Raw genomic sequence first — 24,078 nt, forward strand, 5'->3', positions numbered from 1 at the left:
AGCAGTAATCCCCATTTCATTCAGTACCGTATAAAGCGAAGAAGCATCATTTGGGAGCAACTGCATCGGTTCACCGTCCATTATCAAGAAAAGAGTTTGTGTTCCTTAGTATGTCCTAGTATTGGTTTTTGGTTTTATATGACTTAACGTACTGTAAAATATTTTGTTCGTCGGAAGGAGCTTCGTGCTAAGAGGTCACGTTAATCTGTCACTTGTTTACTTGTTAATGCTGCCATTCAGGTCTTGAGGACGCGCATGAAACGCGTGCGGGCCTCACTGAATAAAACAGCTGGAAGTAGCGGCCGTCCTTGTCTGTCTGCTTGTGTTCGTGTCAAATTGTAGCGCTTTTGAAATGACGTATACGCACCAACTATCCCGATCCACCACCCTACAGAAAATGGCCTCAGTAAAAGAAAACAAGGGGAGGATGGCCGCTGGTTTGCTTCGAAGAAGTTGAAGCACACGCTGCGGCGAAGGCGCGTGATGCCACGGTGACAAAAGCGCTCGCGGAAGGCGGTGAACCAGTGTTCGAAAACCATTGGCCGGTGGCCGCTGGTGCTTTGAACTGCGAAAAGCGGTTCACTAGAACACGATGGCATCCGCAGTTCCGGAAAGGTCTTCTGACACCAACAAGGACGTCCCGGACGTCATCATTGATACTCGAGGCAAGAAGGAGTACGTCCGCGGCAAATTCCTAGGCAAGGTAAGCACTTTGACCATCTGCACCGAACTGGTCGATTCCACAGACCATGCTCTTTTAGTTCTCGGCACTGTTACGTTCTGTGCGAGCCGATTGAGACGCGCGCCGGCGTTCTGGGGCAGCGGAGTGAGACGCGCGCCGGCGTTCCGGACCAGCAGAGTGGGACGCGTGCCGGCGTTCTAGACGAGCCGAGTGGGACGCGCGCCGGCGTTCGGGGATGCTATATAAAGGCCACGGCAGAGCGCTGCGCCGTTCTTTCCTGCCCGTCTGCCGAGTTGGAAAGAAGGCGTTCCAGACAACCTTCGGTGTCGCCGCTTGCTCGTCGTTCGTCGATTCGCCCGAAAACGTAACAGCTGGCGGCAGTGGTGGGATCGACGACTCCGGGTTCCGCGGCGGTTGTCGGTGAGTGCCTGAGAGGTCTGTTTTAAGGCGAAAGCTTTTAATGTCTCATCGTTGTTAGCAGCAGTTGTCGACAGAGAATGTCACGCTTTTCAGTTGGTCGAAACGGTCGTGACGTCACAGTGCGCCCATTTCAAACGGGGCCAATTGTACTTTGGCTAGTAACCATGCAACCAATTGAAGGGACCATATAGTGATGCTCCAAGTAAGTGGGACTGAGCTTAGTTAATTGCTTAATTACCCAAATTAGCCTAATTAACTTCTCTAGTAAGGCCATATAAATAAATAAAACCTAGTAAGAAATTGGTCGAGCTCGGGAATCGAACTCCGGTCTTCGGAGTGCGAGACGAGCATACTATCCATTCCGCCATGCCAGCTCGATGGTTTGGAATGAACAAAGGTACGTCTAGTGAATACGGTGTCTTCGCTCACTGCCATCCTCCTCCCTTCCCTTCCGGCGAGGTTTAGGTGTCCACCGAGATATGACAGAGAAATACATTTCCTCTCCTCAAAAACCAATTTACCGACGAGCGAGGCGTAGAACCGAATGGGCGATGGCGTTCTATGGACTCCCTGGCAGCGTTGCAAGACGCTCTCGCGTTCCACTCTTAGAGGCGAAGCTTAACATCTTAACCACACATCAGTGACCACACTTTAGGTCAAAAAAGTGCACCCCCCCCCCCCCCTGAATTTTGACGGGTGTCCACCGAGATATGTGAGACAGTTACTGCGTAATTTTCTTTCCTCAAATACAATTTTCATTTTCTTCATTACGGGCCATCTTCGTCTTTCTTCTTTCACTCCCACTTCCTCCGTTCCTCTACGGTGCGGTTCAGGTGTCCACCGAGATGACAGAGATTTACTGCGCCATTTCCTTTCCTCAAAAACCGTTGCGTTCAAACGGCAAGGCATCGCGCCGAACGGGTGGTGGCGTTCCGTGGACTCCCTGGCAGCGCTACAACACGCTGTCGCGTTCCACTCCTAAAGGCGAAGCTTAAGCTTAAGCTTCATTAGCAGTTAATTAGTATTCAGGCATTACTCATAATCAGTAATTAATCATTAATTAGTTATTTGTCATCACTTAGTAATTAGTACTCAATTACATGTGACGCCACCAGTGCCACAGAAGCACTGAAAGTGGTGCGGAAAACGCTTTCGCCTCTACGCACTTTAGACAGTCAAAGTGCCCCCTGACTTTTTGTTCACCAGGTAGCTTGAAAGGTGAAAATAGACTGTCACTGACTAGAAAGGGCAGTGGGTGGAAAGCAGCCAGATTTTTTTCCTCGTAAAATTTTCGGTCGTAGCAAGATGGATCTCGGTGCGATTGTTAAGCCCGAATTAATGCTCTTAGCCGAAGAGTTGGGCGTAAAGGTGGCGAAAGCCATGAGAAAGCCCGAGATCATCTCGGCCATCGAAAAGTGTGGCGCGGACGCCGATGAAATTTTAGAATCTTGGACCGAGGTGCAGAGGAAACGGAAGAAAGAAGAACTTGAGCTAGAAATGCTTAAGCAAAAGGTTAAGAAGGACGAGGAAGCCATGGCGGTCGATATATCGACAAAATTGGACATGCGAAGTCTCTTGAAGCCCTTTTGCGTCGGGGGAGACATAGGTCTCTACCTAGTAAATTTTGAGCGGGTGTGCAGAAAAGGGGGCTTCGTGGAGTCGAGCTGGCCACAAAGGCTTCTGAGCTTGCTGCCAGCGGAAGTGGCTGACGTTTTGGCAAGGTTAGATTGCAAAGAGGCGGATGATTACTCGTCCGTAAAAACCTGCCTACTGAAGAAGTTCAGGCTGTCCCCTGAGGTTTTTCGTGTAAAGTTTCGAGAGGCAAGGAAACAGCCGGAAGAAAGCTATGCCGAGTTCGCTTACAAGTTAATGGGCTTTCTAGAGAGTTGGCTCCGTGGTGTAGACTCTTATGAGGACCGCGAAAAGGTGCTAGCGCAGATTGCACTTGAGCAGTTTTTCTATTCTATTCCTTCATCCCTGAAGGATTGGATTCAGGACAGGCCAGATGTAAAAACCGTACAAGTGGCGGCAGATTACGCAGACCTGTATTGCTCCAGACACGAGAAAACGTTTAATAACGAAAAGCCTAGCTTTGTCCGAAGCCACGAGCGAGGAACGGTTCGTGCGTTGTCTAAAAACGCAGAGCGTTCGACGCATGTTCCACCTTCAAAGGAAGCGTTGGATCCAGAAAAGCAAAAGCTAAAAACAAAGTCGTTTGAAGCAAGAAAGCCTATTCTTTGCTACAAATGTGACCAGCCGGGTCATGTGGCTTCAGGCTGTCGTGGGCCTAAAGTGTCACCGGTTAACTTGTGCATGGATAAGGCAGAAGACCTGCTTAGGCCATACTTGTACGACATAGAAGAAAATGCAAGGCAAGGCTTTAAGAGACACAGGAGCCACACACGACCTGGTTCATTCCTCGCTAGTGAAGCAAGACGATTTCACAGGCAACTGCGTGTGGGTTCGACAGGCCCTGGAAGATCGTACAATCAGCTTGTCAGTAGCCAGAGTAAAACTAGACGGGCCTTTCGGTGTAGTAGACACGGAGGCAGCAGTGCCCGACGGGGTATTGCCAAACTGCCCGTACATTCTTTCGAACAGAACGGCAAGGCAGCTCGATGACACTCGGGCGTCTCGCTTGACATGAATCCCGTTCTAGTAGTCACTCGCTCCATGACGTCAGCGAACGGCTCTGAGCCGCAAACGCTCGTGACGAGGGCAGAAGCTGATAAGTCAGATAACGAAACGGCAGAAGGGACGCCGGAGGATAAGCTCGAAGAAGCCGACGTAACCACGCTTGTTTCGCCGGAAAGCGCGAACTTCCGTGCTCTGGTAAATGTTAAGGCCACACTTACCAGAGAACAGGCCACGGACCCAACGCTAGGAAAATGTCGAGATAGCCTGGGAAAAAATGTAACACCAAACATCTCGTTTTATGCGAAGAACGGTATTATTTATCGCCACTTTAAGGACAAAGGAGGGAATGAAGTAGACGAGCTGGTAGTTCCATGCAAGTACAGGCGTGGAACTTGCTCATAAGGAAGGATGGTCGGGGCACTTAGGAGTCACGAAAACGAAGTGCAGGCTATTGGCAGAGTATTATTGGCCCGATTGTTTGAAGGACGTTGAGGAGTTCGTTCATTCGTGTGACACGTGTCAGAGGACGGGACGTCCGAACGAGCGACGAAAGGCACCCCTTACCCTGGTGCCGATGGTGCTGGTGGTGATGTTGAACGGCATCACCATCCAGCCGTTCAAACACGAAGTCCTTTGCGACATCCTCCCGCCCGACCTCTTGCGTCGGCTCACCTACTCTGCCTTCGGCGGCCGGCCATACGATGCGCTGCGTGCGGCCGTCTTGGCCGACTTCGGCGCCTACTTCGTTCCGCCGCCGCTCTACGACGCAGCGGACCCGTTTTCGCCGCCGCCAGCCTCTGGCCCTGCACCGGCCTCGCTCGCGCCCACGCAGCCTTCATCAGAACTCGGCCCGCCTCAGCAGCCCCTCGCCGCATCGCCGCCACTCCCGTCCAGCGTCTCCAGCCCGGCTGTCTCTCTCGACGCCACACCTGGTGGGATCCGCACGAGCTTCGCCTCGCGTCCTTCTCCCACTACTATCGTACCCGCGTCTCTGGCCCTGCCTCTTTGCGCTTCAGTGGTGTTGTCGCCAGAGCCTCCTGCAGCCAAAGACGACTCTGCGGCAGCAGCCGTGCCGAGGCTTCCGGCATCTCCATCTACCTCGTCACTACCGCCAACAGCTCTGCAGGCCTCTTCTGTGAGGTTGAAGCCGTCGCCCGCTGATGCTAAAGAGCCCTCGACAACGACCAAGCCTGCTTGTCACTCTCCCAGCCCCTCAGAAGGTCCGCAGAGCATTACTCGTCATCAGGAGCAGGATGAGAAAGCCAACCCGATGACAGCAGTAACAAGCACGGCGATCGCCTCCAGCCCCACTTTGCCTGAAACAGTTCCTGACCCAGTGTCAGCGCTTGCTCTCAAGCTCGACCATGCCCACACGCGCATCAGCACGGGCCAGTCGCTCCGGACGGCCACTCCCGCTTTACCCCAGCACCTGGAATTGAACCCAGCAACTTCCTCCGTCATCTCCACAGCTGTCACCGTTGTCTCGTCGGGCACACCTGTGCCAACCCTAGTGGCCGGACCGCACTGCTCGCGCCCTACATCAGGGGCACCTGAGCCATGTCAGCCAGCCATTTCCACCTATTTGGACGACTTGAAGCTGGCGCTACAGCAGCGACACGACACCACGATAAAGACCACATCTGTCCACGGAGCCGTTTCGACCGCTCCCTTGCTTGTGACGGCGTACTCTGTGTGCCAGCTTCCCGCCGACATCAGCTGCAACGGTCCAGCACCAATGCCACTTGTGCCAGCGGGCAGCCCTACAGTCGGTGACGGCCCCACCATGGCCTCCATTGCCCTACTATGCTTTGTCAGCTCGGCACCCTGCATCATTCGCCCATTGCGCAGCAGCCAGGCTCGTCCACCTGAATCCGCGCCCTCCACCCGACGGCTCTTCCCGGACCCTGACATGAACTTACCGGACCCTCCCTCCATCGCGTGACCTCCATCTGTACCCCGTCGGCGCGTACATTTCGCCGTTCCGTCTAGGCGGGGGGCCCTGTAGCGCCCGGCGACGCTATAAAGCGCCGGCGCTGAGATAGGCGTTACAGCGCGCGCTAGAGGAAAATAAAGACGGACAGCGCGTGCTCGTGGCGCACGCCCGGCACGGGCAGTTCGGAACTAGAAGCCTGCCACGCTGGTCGTCTCTGTCTGATGCTCCGCTGCGACCCCGCAAATCCTCAACAATGTCTTTCATCGGGCTGATGAATTACTACCATCAGTACATTGCCAGGTTCTCGGAAAAGGCGAGTCCACTTATGGATGCCCTCAAGGAAAAAAAGCCCAATAACATTGTATGGGACGGTCGTAAGCGTCAAGCGTTTGAGTCCCTGAAGCTGACATTGACAAAGCCTGTGCTGGCCACCCCAGACTACGCGAGGCCTTTCCTGGTGCAGTGCGACGCTAGCGAAAGGTATGGGCGTGGTACTAAGCCAAGAAAACGACAAAAGGGAAGAACACCCGATTTTGTTTGTCAGCAGGAAGCTTATTTCGAGGGAACAAGCTTACAGCACAATTGAAAAAGAATACGCTTGCCTGGTGTGGGCTGTCGAGAATCTTCGCTGTTACCTTTTGGGCTCTGAATTTATTCTAATTACTGACCATCGACCGTTGACATGGCTCCAGCAACTGTCTCAAAAGAACGGCAGATTGCTCCGGTGGAGTTTAACTCTCCAGGAATATGTTTTTGTGGTAAAGCATAACAGAGGTAAACTTCATGCGAACGCAGACTTCTTAAGTCGGGCGCACGAATAAGTACGCCATCTAGAGTTCTTGTTTCTTTTGGCTCATCTGCATCACTGTACATAGTCTCATCAGGCAATCATTCATGCTTATTCCTCTTTTCAAATGTTCACTACTAATCTTTTTCTTTAGAAAAAATCTGGTTGCATTTAGGAAGACTTTTGGGCAGTATAATGAGGCAAACAAAGGCATTTTCGGTGAACAGAATTGACATCTTGGGCGCCTCGGTGGCTTCTGTGGGGCTTGGTTGTTGTTTGTTTCCCCGTCTGCCCAGCCATCAGCCTCTTTCAAGAATGGGACACCGGTGGCTTCGGCCGGAGGTTCAAAAAGACACCGTCGGGAAACCCTTGACGCCTGGCCAGTGCAGTCCACATCTCTTCAACGGCACGGAGGCCGTCACAATGATGTGTGGGTGAATTCATCCTCGTGCTACAACCCCCTCCTCCAGCCAGACCTCGGAACGGTGCGCTGCTGTGCTGTGCTGTGCTGGTGCTTTCGTCTGTGGACTCCGCCGCACCAGATCTCGGAAGCAGGATTTCAACAGCGCCGAACTGGTCGTCATGACTGTTATTGTCGACTTGCGACTGTGGGGGAGCTCTTCACAGCTGTTGGCATAACAGCGAAGAACTTGTTCAGTTTATGTGGTGGCCTCCTAAAAGGGGGAGGAGTAGTTACGTTCTCTGCGAGCCGAGTGAGACGCGCGCCGGCGTTCTGGGCCAGCGGAGTGAGACGCGCGCCGGCGTTCCGGACCAGCCGAGTGGGACGCGTGCCGGCGTTCTAGACGAGCCGAGTGGGACGCGCGCCGGCGTTCGGGGATGCTATATAAAGGCCACGGCAGAGCGCTGCGCCGCTCTTTCCTGCCCGTCTGCCGAGTTGGAATAAAGGCGTTCCAGACAACCTTCGGTGTCGCCGCTTGCTCGTCGTTCGTCGATTCGCCCGAAACGTAACAGCACCCAGAACGCAAGCGACCAATGCTCCTGTGCAGTGCCACGTTTGTGGTTACACTAGGTTGTGTGACGCCATAGTGCTTGCCGGTGTCTTTTTCTAGTCATTTCATTTTCTTGGCTGATATCTGTGCTTTAGGGCTTCGCATTCTACTTCTCCAGCCCGGTACTGTGCGTCACCCCGTTTCGCTGTGCTGCTACCGCGGTCGAGCTGAAAAATTACCAGTTGATTTTATTTCTTTTGACGTCTGTTGACTGAGCACCTCAGCAAAGTTTTAATCTTTCCCCCTTACGATTCTCGCTGTTGATACAATATGACGGCTGTTCCTACCAAATTTGTTTGCAAAGAATTCATCGGAGCCCAGTCGCCATGGAATTGTGTTTAGCACATCTTTTTTATCTGATTAGAGATATGCTGAGTGGTATATTGCTGCAATAGACATAAGATGCATAAAATGTGCGGTACACTTTCGTCTACCGTGATTAGTAGTGAAATGGTGTGCTCGTGCTTATTCCTTTTCTGACAGAAAATCATTTCCTTAAACCTGGTTGCAAACGCAACTTTAAACTTTTTCTTACCTTCAATGTTCCCGCTAAATGAGTGGACTACAAAGTGTCCTACAGAAGTCTTTCTAATTTCTAGGGAGGCTTTGGCAAATGCTACGAGTTTGTGGACAAGAACACCAACGAAGCTTTCGCTGGCAAGGTAGTTTCAAAGGCGCTTCTCGTGAAACCTGTTTACAAAGCAAAGGTTCGTATTATGTATTGAACCATCTTTCTTTCCTGTTTTGATATGGCGATAACTCCTTATCTTGTTCGTGTACATGATTAACTACCTTATGCCTCTTGGTGCTGTGACTGAGTGGGTATGATGCTGAGCTGCTGACCCGGAAGACGAGGGTTCGATCCGTGCGACGGTGGTCACATTTAGATGAAGGCGAAATGCTAGAAGCCCGTGCACTGTGCGATATCAGTGCACGGTAAAGAACCCCAGGTGGTCGAAATTTCTGGAGTCCTTCACTACCGCGCCCCTCATAGCCTGAGCCGCTTAAACCACATAAATCAAACCGAACCAAGGCATGGGTAACATTGCTTATTTACTATCTATTTACGGACGTGTCATAGTGATGGTTCAACAGCGCAAACACGCACAGACCAAGGAGGAGACAAGACACACACAGCGCTGTGCATGCGTGTCTTGTCTCCTTCTTGGTCTGTGTGTGTTTGCGCTGTTGAACCATCACTATGAATTTACACCAACTAGCCCAATCTGCAGTTCTTCTACTGACGTGTCCCTATGACCCATACAATAAGGATAACAGTACAGCTAAGGCATATTTTGGCAAGGCAGTAAAGAACGGTTGAATATTTTACAGCAACATCGATGTGCTGCGGTCCGTATGTACAATCAGCAAGGAATGAAATGAGAATATCTTCCCCGCAGGAAGCTTATTTCTAGCGCAGATTAATTTCAGTTCGAAAGTAGAAGGTTATCTTTCGGAAGTGCTAATCAACGTTGCTTTTATTCTCTCTCCAGGACCTGATATGTTCGTGTATTAGAGTTGGCCTTTCAATTTTCTTGATCACATTTCATTTTTAACTGATAGTACTTATGTAAGCATATCCCCCCCCCCCCCCCTCCCTACACACAAAAAAATTGGTCGCATTTAGTTTTTCCTGTACAGTCCTCCGAATTGCGCTGGAGACGAAATTATAGAGGCCCGTGTACTGTGCGATCTCACTGCACGTTAAAGAACCCCAGGTTGTCGAAATTTCCGGAGACCACTACGGCGTTCCTTCTAGTCTGCATGTCGGAACGTCGAGCAGGGCTGAGTACCGTATCTAGCCTACCGCATTCTCCAAAACAGCGTCTACACCGAGGACCCCGCTCTCCGGCGTATCGTTTGGGCTCCTGCTCACATGCGCCTTGAGGGAAATGAGGCAGCTGACGCCGCCGCCCACGCGCTCTCTCACCGGATATCTCCCTCCGACCCCAACGATCAGGAACTCGAATTCACTCCAGCTTACTCCTTCACGAACACTGTTTTTTCTTTATCAATCTGACTACGGCCTTTATCCCCACCCATGCAAAATACTCTCATAGGCGGAGGAGCGGCTTCCGCTTCGCCTGTATACTATTACTTTGCTGTGCCCGGCAGCTCTCAGACACTTCGACCCTTCTTTCTCGGGCAGGAACACACACAAGAACCGACGCGTCTGTCTGTTGGCTATTGGTTTCCAATATGTCACACCAACTGGCTCAGACACAAGTCCTCCTGCCTCAAAACGGGGTTGTAGTATCTACTTCGAGCTACAGTTATTGGACCTGTGGTCCGCTATTAGACAATTATATTTTAAAATTCTTGTCTTCAAGTCTTGCCGTCGCCCTGCATTTGTGTAGTGTGTCTCCACTTATGATTCATATCTGATGCTCGTTGTCCACAGATGGCCCAGGAAATCCTAATCCAGAAGAACCTCAACCACAAGCATATTGTTGGGTTACAAAGCTACTTCGAGGATGAACACAACGCGTACATCGTCCTTGAGCTGTGCTGCAGGCGGGTATGAACAGCTTCCTTTGTTTCTCGCGGATAGAGTCTTTAGACCTTTGGTCTAGTTGGGTTTCAATCTTAAATTTAGCGGCGCAAGTACACAGTCCATAAGAAAAATTGGAGGTGGCACTTAGGCTGCGCCTTAAAGATAGGATGCGATATCGTTAATGGGTTGATGCCCATACATGTGGAATTCTCGACTTTACATTCATAGAGTCCCTGGGAGTACTCTTACCACTCCGGGCGCAGTGGTGCAACGGTTGAACGATGCGCCACTGCCCTGCGACGGCAGGTGCTGCCACGTGTGGGGATTCTGCGAACTACGTTACTGTTCCCGAGCAACCACTCGCGACCTAGTCATTAATTTAGCAGCCACCTGCCACGATGGTCAACTTGCTCACAATCAGGCGGGTAGGTTGTGTTGATGTTACCATGTCACACGACCTAGGTGGCGCACCGAGGTTGTATTTCCGGGGATTTCTAGCTCACAACGCCGACACTGACGACGCGGGATATTCTGCTTAACGATTGCCTTAACGCTCTCACGTCAAAAAGAACACATGCTCGTGTGTGTTGTCACTGCAATGCAGTGCAGCGAATATTTGACTCTAGTGAAAAAATTCGACTGCTTACTTCAGTACCTTGGGATAACTCGTTAACTCAGGTGTTGCAGTGGGCAGTCATTCAGAGCCGAATGCCTAAAGTGGAGTGCTGCGCGGGGCTAGATAAACTGTTTTGCGGCATTCTTTTTCCAGTCACTCGCGGAAATGCACAGGCGACGGAGCAAGCTTACAGAGGGCGAGGCAAGGTACTTCATCCATCACCTTCTACTCGCCTGCCGATATCTGGGGGAGCAGCGGGTCGTACACAGGGACCTAAAGTTGGGAAACCTACTACTGAACGAGGAGATGGAGCTGAAGGTGGCAGACTTTGGTCTTGCCACCCGCGTCAACTATGATGGCCAGCGCAAGGAGACTTTTTGCGGGACGCCAAACTACATCGCCCCGGAGGTCCTGTTGAAGAAGGGGCACAGCTTCGAAGTGGACGTCTGGTCGATCGGGTGCATTCTGTGAGTTCTGTCACCACCCCGGCGACAGAACTAAAAAAGTACTGTACGTCGTCATGGAAGCCTCCCCACTGCTTTATAAATACTGCTCAGCACCGGTGAAAGCCAGACTAAAAATTTGAAACGAGATCGTCTTCTGATCAAGTATATTTTTTTCTTCTTCTTTTCATGTATTTTTGTGTGTTTGTATCTGTTTGTAAAAGAGGCTCGGTGCTCTGAATATTGTTGCTCTATGTACCCATTTATGTCTTTCTAATTTCATGAGCTTTTATATGAATGTAATTAATTTTTGTTATGCCTGCAATTTTCTTTGAAACTGAATTGCATGGATCCCAACTAGCTTTCAGCTAGGGATCCAGATGTTTTCACAAGCATGCCTTGTATGAATGTTGAGAAATAAAAATTGAATCAATCAATCAATCAATCAATCAATCAATCAATCAATCAATCAATCAATCAATCAATCAATCAATCAATCAATCAATCAATCAATCAATATTTAGATGTCCGTTTACGCAAGATGTATTGCAGTGCAGGTGCCCCTGCGTGTACTGTTTGACAGTTCGAGCATAGAGACTTTTGGAGCGCTATCATTAAATAATTTTCAATAACTGTTCTGGGTTGTCACCGGCAGTATCACAGGAAATTTCGAGATCATGTTAAACCCTCCGAGGAAACTTTCTCGAATATTCTTTCGCAACATCTTAGCATGTTCATATAAGTAAAAGCGCTACTTTACTATGAAAAAAAAAGCTTAAGTACACAAAGCCGTATTACGTTTGACATGTGATTGGGATAAGGAGCGTAACTAAGAAGGATGTCTTTCGGGGATTGTAAAAATGTGACAGATATCTAAACTGTAGCGACTCCGAAATGAAAGCTACTGTGTAAAGAAGTTTAGTGTAGTCTTTGTACGATAATGATCGGTGATAGTATGCATTGCTCACATGATGCGGATTCTAAACCCAAATGAATCTGAAGGCATCGCTAGAGTTTGCCGCGTACCCGCGCTCTATAGAAGGAAGGCATAGTTAATGATTGGACAAATGTTTATTAGACGTAAAGCTGCATTGAAAACACTGCACTAACCTCCACACCTCAGTACAACATACATGTATATCTCTGCAGCTCAATGCGACAGCAGACCAGCTGTACCCAGCAGTACAAGCACTGACTGCACGCGTTCGCGGCGGAGCTAAGACTGCTATGGGTTCTCGAAGGCCACACGACCAACCTAAGGATTGAGTCACGTGGCACACCACAATGGAAGATGGAGAAGACGCGGAGCATATCTGGACGACTCAGACTGCATGTCGACAGCTCTTCGCGTGTTTTCCCGGCAATTGCCGGCGGGCGCAGAAGTAAAAATATCAGGCCCTTCCGATTCTAAAGCGTCAGCTCCCTGTAAAGGCGAGTGACAGAGCTCTGTTCGGGCTGTGACTCGAGAAAATATTCAATTTGCACTCGGATTCGTGGCGTCTTAGGCATTATTTGCTGCTAGGGACCTCGCGCCGAAGCAATGCTCCAGTATCTCACCAAGAGTGGTGCAATGGAAATGCGAAGCAGGAACAGGAAGACCGGATGGCAGGGTGACTGAAAGCGGTCTCGAAAGAGCTTTTGTTCGCAGGCGACAAGCAGAGCAACCGCCCCATTCCTATAACAGAGACTCCACGGGATGTCCCTGTGCAGTAAAAAAGCAACAATGGCCGCGTGCCTAGGGTCGCTCAAGAGATACAATCTTCATATTTCTGACGTCACAAGCTGTTTTGTTCGGTACACTGCATTTTACGCGAATAACTCCGATGTTGAGTGTTTATTGAATTGAATATTTTGTATTAGGCAGTTTGTATTTTTCATTTATTCATTGTCACTTGAGGTATTGCAGTGAATCATGGGGGCATACGTATTCGACTTACCTGATGCCACTACAACGTTTACAAAAGCGAGCACTAAAGATAACTTTTTCTGCAATAAACCATCCGAGCAACATCCTGTTTGAAGAACTTCGCGTAATAAAATTTTCAGCTCTGCGTGGCTATAAAATCTCCGTTCTAGTAAATAGTGTCATAACAACTAACTCCCCACTTCCGTTGAGCTTGTTCACTTTTCCAGTACGCAACACCAAGACATGCGGCTAACGGTAACTTTAACCTACAAATCCATAAGAATAATTACAGTTAGATTATTCGAATCTGTTGGGACGAAGATCTGGAATACATTGCGAATAGAACTAAAGCTTGCCAGAAGTTTTACTTTCTTCGAAGTTTTTTTTTGCACAATGAAGTCATGATGTGATTTCGATACTTTAATTGAATGTTTGTATTTTGTTGAATGCTTTTTGTGTATCTTGTTTAAATGTCAGTTTGCATTTTCCTCATGCGCTTGTCCAAATGTTGTGTTTTTTATTTGAAATAAGACCGGACAATTTCCTTATATTTGTTCACTGTTTTGCGTTCAAAAATTATTCACATATTTCCTATGATGTTGCCCAAATATGCTGTTTTGTATTGGACCGGATGCTAGCATGTAGGCTATCGGTCCAAATAATTTGTACAAAGTTTCCTTGGATGAGCATATAAAGATTATTCGATTGATTGATTGATTGATTGATTGATTGATATTTTCTAGTTTTCCTGGTTATCGCAGATGTGCTCCCTTCCCAAGAATGAGGTGCAGTGCACGTAGGGTATTGCAAATGAAGTGGAGGGCCGTCATTGGTCGCTGAGGTACTGTCCTCTGCAGGTATACGTTGCTTGTGGGGAATCCTCCGTTCGCGGCCTCGAGTGTGGAGGAAACGTACGCCCGGATAAAGGAGAACAGATACAGCATGCCTCCGACGATGAGCTACAAAGCACGTGCCCTGATCCACAGCATCCTCCAGCACGATCCAAAAAGGAGACCCACCATCGAGGACATCCTGGATGATGGTTTTATTACCTCCGGTACGTATTTAAATGCGCATTCTCATTGCAGGGATATTTTGCGCGGAAGTGAGCGACACTGCTGCCGTAAACGTAGATGTACGGGTACATATTAGGGCGCTTTAATTCTTGCACCACAGGCTGTAGGTGTTCTGGGAAATGTTTCTTCCTTAATAGGTGGTAGATGCATTCTGGCTGCCATGTTCTAAAGTCAACTCAACCAAAAATTACTTCTTGAGGGTTGTGTAGAAACCTTTCACAAGGCGTCTCTCATAGCCTTAGTCGCTTTGGGACGTTAACATAAACCAAACCAACCTTTCACTGCCAGACGAAGAACGCAATGCCATTAGAGGAGGTGTATGTGGAACAGCATAGAAATATATTAAAACACTGCGATTAAATGTATGAAACACCGTATGAGGAATGAAATAGAGCAAACTATAACGAATGAGTAGAAAATGGCAAGGTTGAATAATAATAAGCACGTGGTCGGAATAGGAAGGGAGTCACTTTCGCCTCTTCGGAGCTACAGGCGGTAGTAGCTTGGGGCGTCGATGAATGTGTTGCACTTTGTCCCCGACGCAACGATTGCCATTATACCTGCTGAGAGGAAATCGGAGGGTGATTTAGTGCTGTACCTTCATACCGTGTATTAATTTGTAACTTCATATAATTGAAGTATATTCTGATACGAAGCTGCGTGTGTTCATGAGAAAAGAATACACATAGCAGCAGCTCACAATCAAGAGGGTGCTACGTGTTATCACGTGAGATGTAGGCTGACATACTTAAGAAAAATACACCTATTCCAAAAATTTAGCACCGTGAGTCTAGCGATACTGAGGGTGGGACTGCCACCAGAAGTGAACGGCACGCCACTGTGGCCATTACTATGCAAACAGTGGAAAAAAAAAACTAAATATAATAGGTGCGTAACAGGGAAAACGGGGCTGTGTTCGCCGCTTGAGCAAAACAGCCAGTGTCTTGCTGTTCTCTTCGGTCGCAAGACGGTGGCAATGGCAGTGCAATCTCTGCGTACAAATCATTTCGGCAGGGAGATAGACTCTGTTAACTTGTTAGCGAAGGCAGAGTTGCAGCCCTTCACAAAAATCGAAATTTTCGACCATCGTGCTAGGAAGATGGAGCTCTTCGTTGCGGTGCTCTTATCATTTACAGGGCCCCTGCCTTCCCGCCCCCCTACGTCCTGCCTGGTGATACCGCCACGATTTGACACTCTTGACACCACCAGGACCATCGCCGACCGTCCGCCTCTTATGGCAAAAAACGACGAACGAGGTGAGTCCACCAGAAATAATAATCACTGAACGAGAATAGCCTCGTCATCCGAAAACTCTAGAACGTGTGCCGGCCAACTGGATGGGCATGAGTGTCTTGACGAAACGGTACTCGCTGCGGCCTAGGTGTTCACAACCGAAGTCACAAGAATGCACACAATTGCTGTAGGTCACTAGCATTTTCTATGGCGTGTCCACCGCTAATTGGTGTTAGTGATCACAAGCACGAACAGCCGCCGCGGTGGCTCAGTGGTTATGATGCTCGGCTGCTGACCCGAAAGACGCGGGTTCGATCCCGGCCGCGGCGGTAGAATTTCTTTGGAGGAGAAATTCTAGAGGCCCGTGTACTGTGCGATGTCAGTGCACGTTAAAGAACCCCAGGTGGTCGAAATTTCCGGAGCCCTCCACTACGGCGTCTCTCATAGCCTGAATCGCTTTGGGACGTTAAACCCCATAAACCAAACCAAACAAGCACGAACACTTGTTAATTTGTTTAATACGCCAGTTCTGCGCGTTACGAAAGTTGAAACACGCGTATATTCTTCTGGAAAGTGATTCATGGGCGTCGAATGACTAGTACAAATTGGTGCGCCTGTTTCAAATTTCCCCAGATCTTTCGAAGGGTATTGAGGATATTGTGAAGGAGTTTTTTAAAAAAGTTTTTGAGTTGTACCTCAAAGTTATAGAATACCTTTACAATATTCGTCTTCTGGGAACATTTCCTCGCTCAATATCAATCTTTTTCTCTTAAACACATTCTTGGGATTCCTGGAATAGTTATTCATATTCTCTTTAGAACGAGCCATTATTGACGTAGGAATGCACGCTCATGCTGGGCAACAGAAGAAAAAAAGAAATGTAGTAGTCGTACTTCTGGCCCGCTAACCTTTTACAAAAGTGTCACTTTCATTGCGCGCCTTTGCTTTGCAGAGCTGAAGGCCACGATTACTCCTTTGAAGAAGTGTCAGGGAAAGGATGAAAAACCGGCCCAGAGCCTGAAGTCGAAGCTGCGTAAGTAATATTTCTTGTCCCACTTCAGCTGCACTGTGACGGAGCAGACTGTTGCTTCGGTAATTATAAAATGGGACGACAATTTATTTCCCGTAAAAACATATAATCGGAGGATTCTATATACTGTACCCTTTGGCCTTTTAATACTGATCTGGAGAAAAAACGGGCTTACGTGACGCAGCACGCATAATTTATCCCGAAATTGCTTCGCAAATGTAACTGATTAAGCGTTAGGATTAGGCGCGTTTTTCTTATCGTGCCCCAAAAGCATCAAGTGCGTGCGCAGCGCCTTTGTAAACTGTACTATTGTGTCATGTTGAGTTTGAAACCAATACCTTAATTTTATCGTCGATTTCGTTTAAGGTATTGGTTTCCGCTATTTAAACTTTTTTAATAATGCCTTTGTAAAATGAAATTTGTGCCCCCTACGAATGACAATGCTCTTTTCAATGGGGCTGGCTTACCCCAAGAAATTTTTTAACCCCGCCTTCAGCTCGCTATCTGCCGTCCACGGTTTTGTGTTTTCCGTTTACTGCGCTCTTTTCCCCTAGAAAACCAGGGAAGCTCTGTTGTCCATATTACATGCACTGCTCAAGTTCTATTAACGATTACATTTATAAGGTACGCTATATTTGTACGCATAACTTAATTGTAACAAGAGAGTAATTACTCATTGGCATCCACCCGAGCGCAGCCATACGGCTACGAAGGAAATCTATAGAGTTTTGAGTAATTACTTCCTGACTCCAGCTGACTTCCTACTCCACGTTGGAGGGGTTCCCCTAAACATTTGACCACCAGAGTTCCTACTTCGAGTTATTGATCAATTCGCTCTCGCCCTACCATAAGCTTGCATCCCGGTTAGCTCAATTGGTAGATCTGCTCCGGTGAAGCGGTGGTCCCGAGTTAGAACCCCGGACCAGAACGAATTTTATTGCGAAAGCAATACTACTTGCACTTTCACGCCTTTGCCGTGCCGCGGCGGTGACCACCATTGACCTTCATTTGACCTTGATTGCATTAGATTGGATTGGACTGGATTGGATTAGATTAGATTACATTAGATTAGATTACATTGGATTGGATTGGATTGGATAGGATAGGAGTGGATTGGATTGGAATGGAATGGATTGGATTGGTTTGGATTGGATTGTATAACCGATGCATCACCACAAGTCTAACCACAAGCACCACCACCAGCTACACTACCAGCTGTACCATGGGGTAGGTACGGATATTGCTTTCGCAATTACCGGGCTTAACCAAGCTAAGCCACAGCGAATTTTTCTTAAACTACGTAGTTTCTGAGAAAGCTGCATAGCTTTCCTTTGCAGCCGTATGGCTGCGCTTGGGTGGCCGTCAATGAGTAATTAACTCCCTTATTACAAGTCTACTCCACCTTGGGGATTCCCCTAAACATCTCACCGTCACTTATTCGGTGTTTGACTCGCCGCGCTCTGTAGCTGCAATGCTGGGCCCTGGGCAGCAACGAGAAGGGCACCGTGCAGAGCACGTGAAGACGCTGCAGCGTCTCTTGCAGCAGCTCTTGAGTGCGCGGCCCCCCGAGCGCTGCTTCGATCGGCCCGACGAGGCGGAGGACCCTGCCTCCGCGCCAATTTTCTGGATCAGCAAGTGGGTGGACTACACCGACAAGTATGCCATGGGCTACCAGCTAGCGACGGCAGCATTTGATTGCTCTTCAATGACAACACACGTGTTGTCCTGCTCAACAACAACGTGTAAGCACCTCTGCCTGATCTTAAGGTTTCGGTTAAGGATTTGCTCCGCGAAAGTAGAAAAGGGATATGATGCAACATTACGAGGCATTCTTAAGGGGCAGTCACAAGGAATAAAGGAGTTTGAATAAATATAGAACTTCAGCCGCAATAAGCTCGATTCATGTTGGATGAAACTGGGATGATCTGAAACAAGTCCACAATAAGCTCGATTCATGTTAGATGAGACTGGGGTGATTTGAAACAAGTGCGCATTTTCTATTTTTTCTAGTATTAAAAGCATACGGGTGAGCGCACATCTGGACGAATTTATTGGTGAAGGAAAACGGTTCAGAGTTGCTATTTCTGAAGATTTGGTTTTTTTTTCTGCGGCATTGTCGTGGACCCATGTGAAGAGTTGATAAAAGATTTCCGCTACTGTTCTTTATAACCATGACATGCAGCAATTTTTTCAATGACTCTGCATGATAGTACGTCTTTGTAGTAAAACGCATTAGGGTAAAATGGAGAGAAGTCCAGGTAGTCGAAATTATTCCGATGCACTCCACAGTGGCGTTTCTGTTATTGCATGTGCAGTTTTAGGGTGTTAAACGCAATGTAATCTTCTATAATCAATTCTTGATATCCTTGGCGTGATCTTGATAAACTGTAATCTCAACAATTTTTTAAAGTGGTAATGGTAGCCGGAATTTTCCTTTCCAGCCAGATCATGTTCTAAGCATTGCGGAGACCGCACAGGGGCACTTCTGCTGCTTTCCATGCGTGTCATTCAATTTGGCAAAAACTCTCAGGTGATCCTCGGTAGATCGTTGAATGCGTTAGCAGTCTAACGTTCGTTACATCCGAGGTTGGCATATTAAGTTCGTAGTATCCCAGGTCGTACACTTGGGTTCCCTATATCCGAGGTCAACGCATAGAAGTTCTATACATCAGAGGTCAACCAATGAAAGTTCATATATCCAAGGGTGCATACTCAGGTTCGTTGAAATATACCTGCGCTTAAAAGACACGGACTGAAAGATAGAGACACACACACACACAGTGCTGGACTTACAATTGAATTTTTATTCGGGAAACACTGCTCTTTATAGACACCAGCAGCTGATAAAAAATGGAAGATGGTAACTCTTGGATGATAAAAAATCGACAAACTGTCTCGTCACATGTCCAGTCCTACCTTCCCTTTTGCAAAAAACCGACCGACCGACCGACCGACCGACCGACCGACCGACCGACGTATCTTTCCTGTCTCTATCTTTCAGTCCGTGTCTTCTAAGCGCAGGTATATTTCAATATGGTAAACCAACTCGCCCTACAAACCACTCAGGTTCGTTATATGCGATGTAACACGACAGTACGCAATATGCGAGCGTAACACACTTAAGTTCGTTATATCCTAGGTGGCATACCAGGTGACGCGCCACGGGTGGCAGCGTTCGCCATTTCCGTTTGCGCAGGTCCTTGTAATGCTAACGTATTAATAGACCTGTAATCGCGGATGTACTGCATGTACCAGTTAGTTTCCTTATTCCAAAACACTATCTATGCTGTAGATACGCGCCTTCATCTGTGTTTGCTAATGATTTTGTCAGTGTGCTGCTTCATATTCTTCCCTGTCTCCATTGCAATGCTTGTTCTTAGCACTGACGATAAAAATGCTTGCTCTTGGTGCTCGAAACAAGAAAAAAAAAGGCATCAAATGGCTGAGGATATGCAGTGCTGCTAAACAGCCTCACAGCGCATTCAGAACTCAGCGTTTCTTGACGGTAGCAGAGTGAAATCCTTCGGTTATATTACATCCCCGTGGCACCAAGCGGTTGATCCCTCCATCCAGACGGAGATGGGTGTCTTCTGGCTCATTTTCACCAGGCCTTGCCGCCCGATTAATACTCTTTATTGAGCTCCGTAGATTGAGGTTCAACTTTGGCGTCACAAGGAAAGAAAATATATGTTGCCAAAAAGCCCCAAGGCATGGGTGTAACAAGTTCACTAAGAATTATGGCAGGCAAGCTTCATCTCAAGTGTTCGAGGACTCATTCTAGGGTATGGACCTTGGGCATGCAATATTAATGGCTAGATTTCCGGATCTTGCGATGTAGACTGCTTCACCGTATTTCTCTCGTGAAAAAGTGATGTATTTGGCAACGGCAGAGAGCTGTACTATAGTTTCCTGGAACCGCTGCATGCGCAAGTTGATTTTGAGAAATACGGCGTGTTTGTACTTTATAAAAAACATCCCCCACCCCTCCTTTCTGGCAGCTTAAAAAGCAAACTGCTCATTTTGTTGAGGAAAAATTTGCACATTTATGCAATATTACGCCCGCAATGCTGTCACTCGTGTTTTGCAGGAGTATGACGTACGTGGATGAGGACGGTACTGAGCACTACCACACCCTGGAAGACTACCCCTCATCGCTTGAAAAGAAAACCAAGCTGCTGAACTACTTCTCGACTTTCATGGAGCCGAAGTTGCAGAAGACGGGTCGGGACGTCAGTCCGCGCAAGTGCGACAACCTGGTCAGACTGCCCGTGTTGGGATCGTGGTGCCGCACCCGTACAGCCATGTCTTTCTACCTCACTAATGGGATCGTGCAGGTGGTCGTGACCACGTTTATTCTTTAAATGTCTAAAGTGTTCAACTCAAAGTTTTTTTTCGAGAGGATTGCTCTGTTTTAAGCTAGACGTTGTAACGGTAGTCTGCTTAGATTACCGTATCTCGCAGTTATTATAAAAAGTCGAGAAAAATACTGAACGCGGTGACATGTTTGCAAATGAATAGTTGATGCATACAATGAGTTTGGCGAAAGCGTGAAGTCTGCGCGCGACTAAGCATTTTATTGGCATGAGTGGTTAGCCACGTTAGCGCTGTGACATACTGTATGCAAGGCGCGAGCGAACGAGCCAGCAATCCTGGGGCTGAATTCTACGCGAATTCTGTCCAATCGCATTTTCATGTAAATTTGCGTAGTAACAGTCATCTTTTCGATCGTACGAATTTTTTTAGGTTTTCGATGCAGTGAAAGCCGCGTAAGACTCCAAATACGCAATATATGGAAGATGAAACGTCAGCCTCTTCAAGTGCTCGATGTTTTGGGTAAACTTTCATGCGAAAATTTCACTTGTATTCTCGTTGATTTATTTCTGCGTCCATTCTCGTGAAAATGTGTCAGGCATGAGTGCAAGCATCAAAGGTGGATTGGATAACAAGATGCGAAAGTGCAATCCGTGGCACGTCACAGCTCGTTTCCGCTAAATCGGTCGTGCTGAGAGCACAGTGTATTTTTTATTATTGTGGCTTAGATTATACAACCTGCGAATGTTCGGAGCTACTTTATGCGTGACAAATATTTCTGTCAAAGATGGTTTTCATCGCCTAAAGCACAACATCCGTTTCACATAGCGTGTCTTCTGTGCAGGTCAACTTTCTTCAGGACCATACGAAGCTCATTCTGTGTCCTTGCATGGCCGCGGTGACGCATGTCAAACCCACTGACACGTTTCACACATACAGGCTCAAAACACTTCAGCGCGGCTGCCCGCCGAAGCTGCACTCGCTCCTTCAGTACACCCGCACTATCCTGGACAAAATGGCCACTCAGTCTTGCTAGTTGGGCAGGGCCGCTGCTTTACTCGACTGGGTGGATGCAATGGGCCAACCGTGGTTTCACGTGTGATAAAGATTTACTCTAAGGATGCATTTCTACCGCATGTTTCTTTTATTTTCATACTTGCTTTCATTGACACGTGACTCCTTTGTCGGCACACAGTGAGCTGCGCCGCTATCATTATTTCACAGTGCACATGCATGCATCGTGAACTGGGTAGCCCAATTCTAGCATCGCTGCATTTATTTTTCACACATCACCACAATATCGAACAAGCTCTTCCAAGAGGTGTTGTTTGCTTCTTCTGAGCTGAACGCTGTGTTCTGAGCTTGTATTCCGACAGAGACTGCTCGCAAGATTGACTATTCGGCGACCCGCGAGATGCCGATGTCGACAGGTAGCTTGCTACCAGTTGCAGTCTTCTGAGTACGCGTGGCTGCGCCGCTCCGGTGAATGTGGTTGACCGCCTCCGTGGCACCGGCTTCGACTGCTTGGAGGCCAGGTTCGTGGCTGCGCCACCCTCAGAGACTGGGTCAGGTGGCTTCATAGGCGAGGGCCGCGGCGCTTCCATGGTAGAGGTCGGGCGGTTGGGCTGCCCTGGTATACTTGATCAGCTGGCGAGGGCCCAGGGTTGAGGTAGTAAAGAGGCCACGGCTGCTCATCTGTGTTTGGCTAGCTTGCTCCTGAGTGGGCTGGTGCGGCGGCGTACAGGCGGTTAGCTCCGGTGCGGTGTGGCAGGTGGCAGGGATGCCCAGGTGGCAGCAGGGTGGCGGCTTCAGGTCGCGGGCTGGGCGTAGCGGCGGGCCACGGGCGCGGCGCGTTGCCGAAGCTGGATGGTGGCTCTTGTTGGTCGTAGTGGCGAACGATGTCGTTCTGATGCGCCCTGCTTCTGTTCCATCTGCGCTGGAAAAGGTCAACACAGATGTAACCAACTCCCGCAGCGCGTGCTGCGTAGCTGTTCGGCCCTCACGAGAGTCATGAGGGCTAACGCAAGTACAGTCTTACGCAACAGTGATCGGCATGAGCGGCCCGTACGTTCATGCATCTAACGAGACTGCGTGTCGGCCTGCGCCCTCGCTCTAGTCCGCGCAGGCAGATTTTATTTCTGCCTACGGCGCAAGTTGTAGCGGGACGCGGAGTTCGCCGGCTGATCGCAGCGCTCGTTCTCCGACTGCGGCGCGGGTCGGGCTGTGTCCTGAACCCACTCATCTCGCTGCACGTAACGTTTCAGGTCGCATACGTGCACCGGTCCGCCTGTCGGTTTCGACCGCAAGTCCTCGAGCCTGTAAACGAGCGAGGAAAGCTTCTCTCGCACGCGAAACGGCCCGATCCATTTCGGCGCCAATGAGGCCGCGAACTGTCTGCTAGCATCGCTCAGAACGTGTTGGCGCCGAAGCACCAGATCGCCCACTTCGTAGTGAACATCCCGGTGCGAGCGGTCGTACTGTGCTTTCTGCTGCGCCCTAGCTGTGCTCAGGTTTCGGCGAGCCTTGTGTAAGGCCTCCGTCATCTTAGCGCGCAGCTGCGTCGCGTATTCAGCTCGTGCTGACGAAGCGACTGGCGTCTTCCTGCTGTCCGTTAGAACCCGGTCCATCGGATTTAGCAGCTCTCTACCCAGATTGAGAGAAGACGGCGCATACCCAGTCGAGCGGTTAACGGTCGAACGCAAAGCGAACGCGATCTCTGGCAGATAGGAGTCCCAATCTTTGTGCCTCTCAGAGTACGCGACAAGCATGTGCTTGATGTTGCGGTTGACTCGTTCCGTGGGGTTCGACTGAGCATGATAGGTGGTCATTTTCTTGTGCTTAATGCCGAGTGCAGCGCACGAATCTACGAACACCTTCGCAGTGAAGTAGGACGCGTTGTCCGTTATCAGCTGTTCTGGGAAACCGAACCTGGTGAATACGTCCATCAGCTTCTCCATGATCACTCGTGCCGTCAGCTTTCTCAGGGGGAAAAGTTCAACCCACTTGCTGAAGTGATCCGTGACCACCAGCAGGAACTTGTTCCTACTCGGTGTCGTGGGATACGGTCCCATGATGTCACACGCCGCGATTTGCCAGGGAGTCTGGCTGTTAATCGGCTGCATGAGGCCGGGCGGTCGTCCACCCCGGGGCTTCACACTTTGGCACACATGACATGAGCGGGCGTAGCGTGTTACGTTCCTTTTCATGCCAAGCCAGGTAGCAAAGCGACACAACTTAATGTAAGTCTTGGGGCTGCTTGCATGCCCAGCGATGCACGAGTCATGAAAGTAACGTAACAGTGCCGCTCTCAACACTCGCGGTATCACCACCTTGAACGCCTCATTTGTGTCGTTCTCGGAGGGGATATACCTCAGCAGGACGCCGTCGGAATCCAGCAGATAAGAATCCAGCGCGCACACAGCACTACCAGCTGTTTCCAAGCGCTCCGCACCGACAGCAAAACCAGCTGTCCCCGTGTGCGCGGCGGTCCGGCCGCCCGG

The 24,078-nt window shown here is 49.0% G+C and overlaps 1 protein-coding gene across 1 annotated transcript; it reads left to right on the forward strand.

Moving 5' to 3' along the window:
• The first annotated feature begins 990 nt into the window (after positions 1 to 990).
• On the forward strand, positions 991 to 24,078 carry LOC149363306 (serine/threonine-protein kinase PLK1-like). Its single transcript, XM_089573452.1, is given in 8 exon segments — positions 991 to 1,102; positions 10,733 to 11,046; positions 13,786 to 13,985; positions 15,141 to 15,260; positions 16,190 to 16,270; positions 17,734 to 17,943; positions 17,946 to 18,009; positions 20,355 to 24,078. Coding segments are annotated over 7 exon segments (1,251 nt in total). The 5' UTR covers positions 991 to 1,102; positions 10,733 to 10,744; the 3' UTR covers positions 20,629 to 24,078.

This window comes from Amblyomma mixtum, chromosome 2 (assembly GCF_055824585.1).
Source record: "Amblyomma mixtum isolate Tamu chromosome 2, ASM5582458v1, whole genome shotgun sequence".
Taxonomy (NCBI): domain Eukaryota; kingdom Metazoa; phylum Arthropoda; class Arachnida; order Ixodida; family Ixodidae; genus Amblyomma; species Amblyomma mixtum.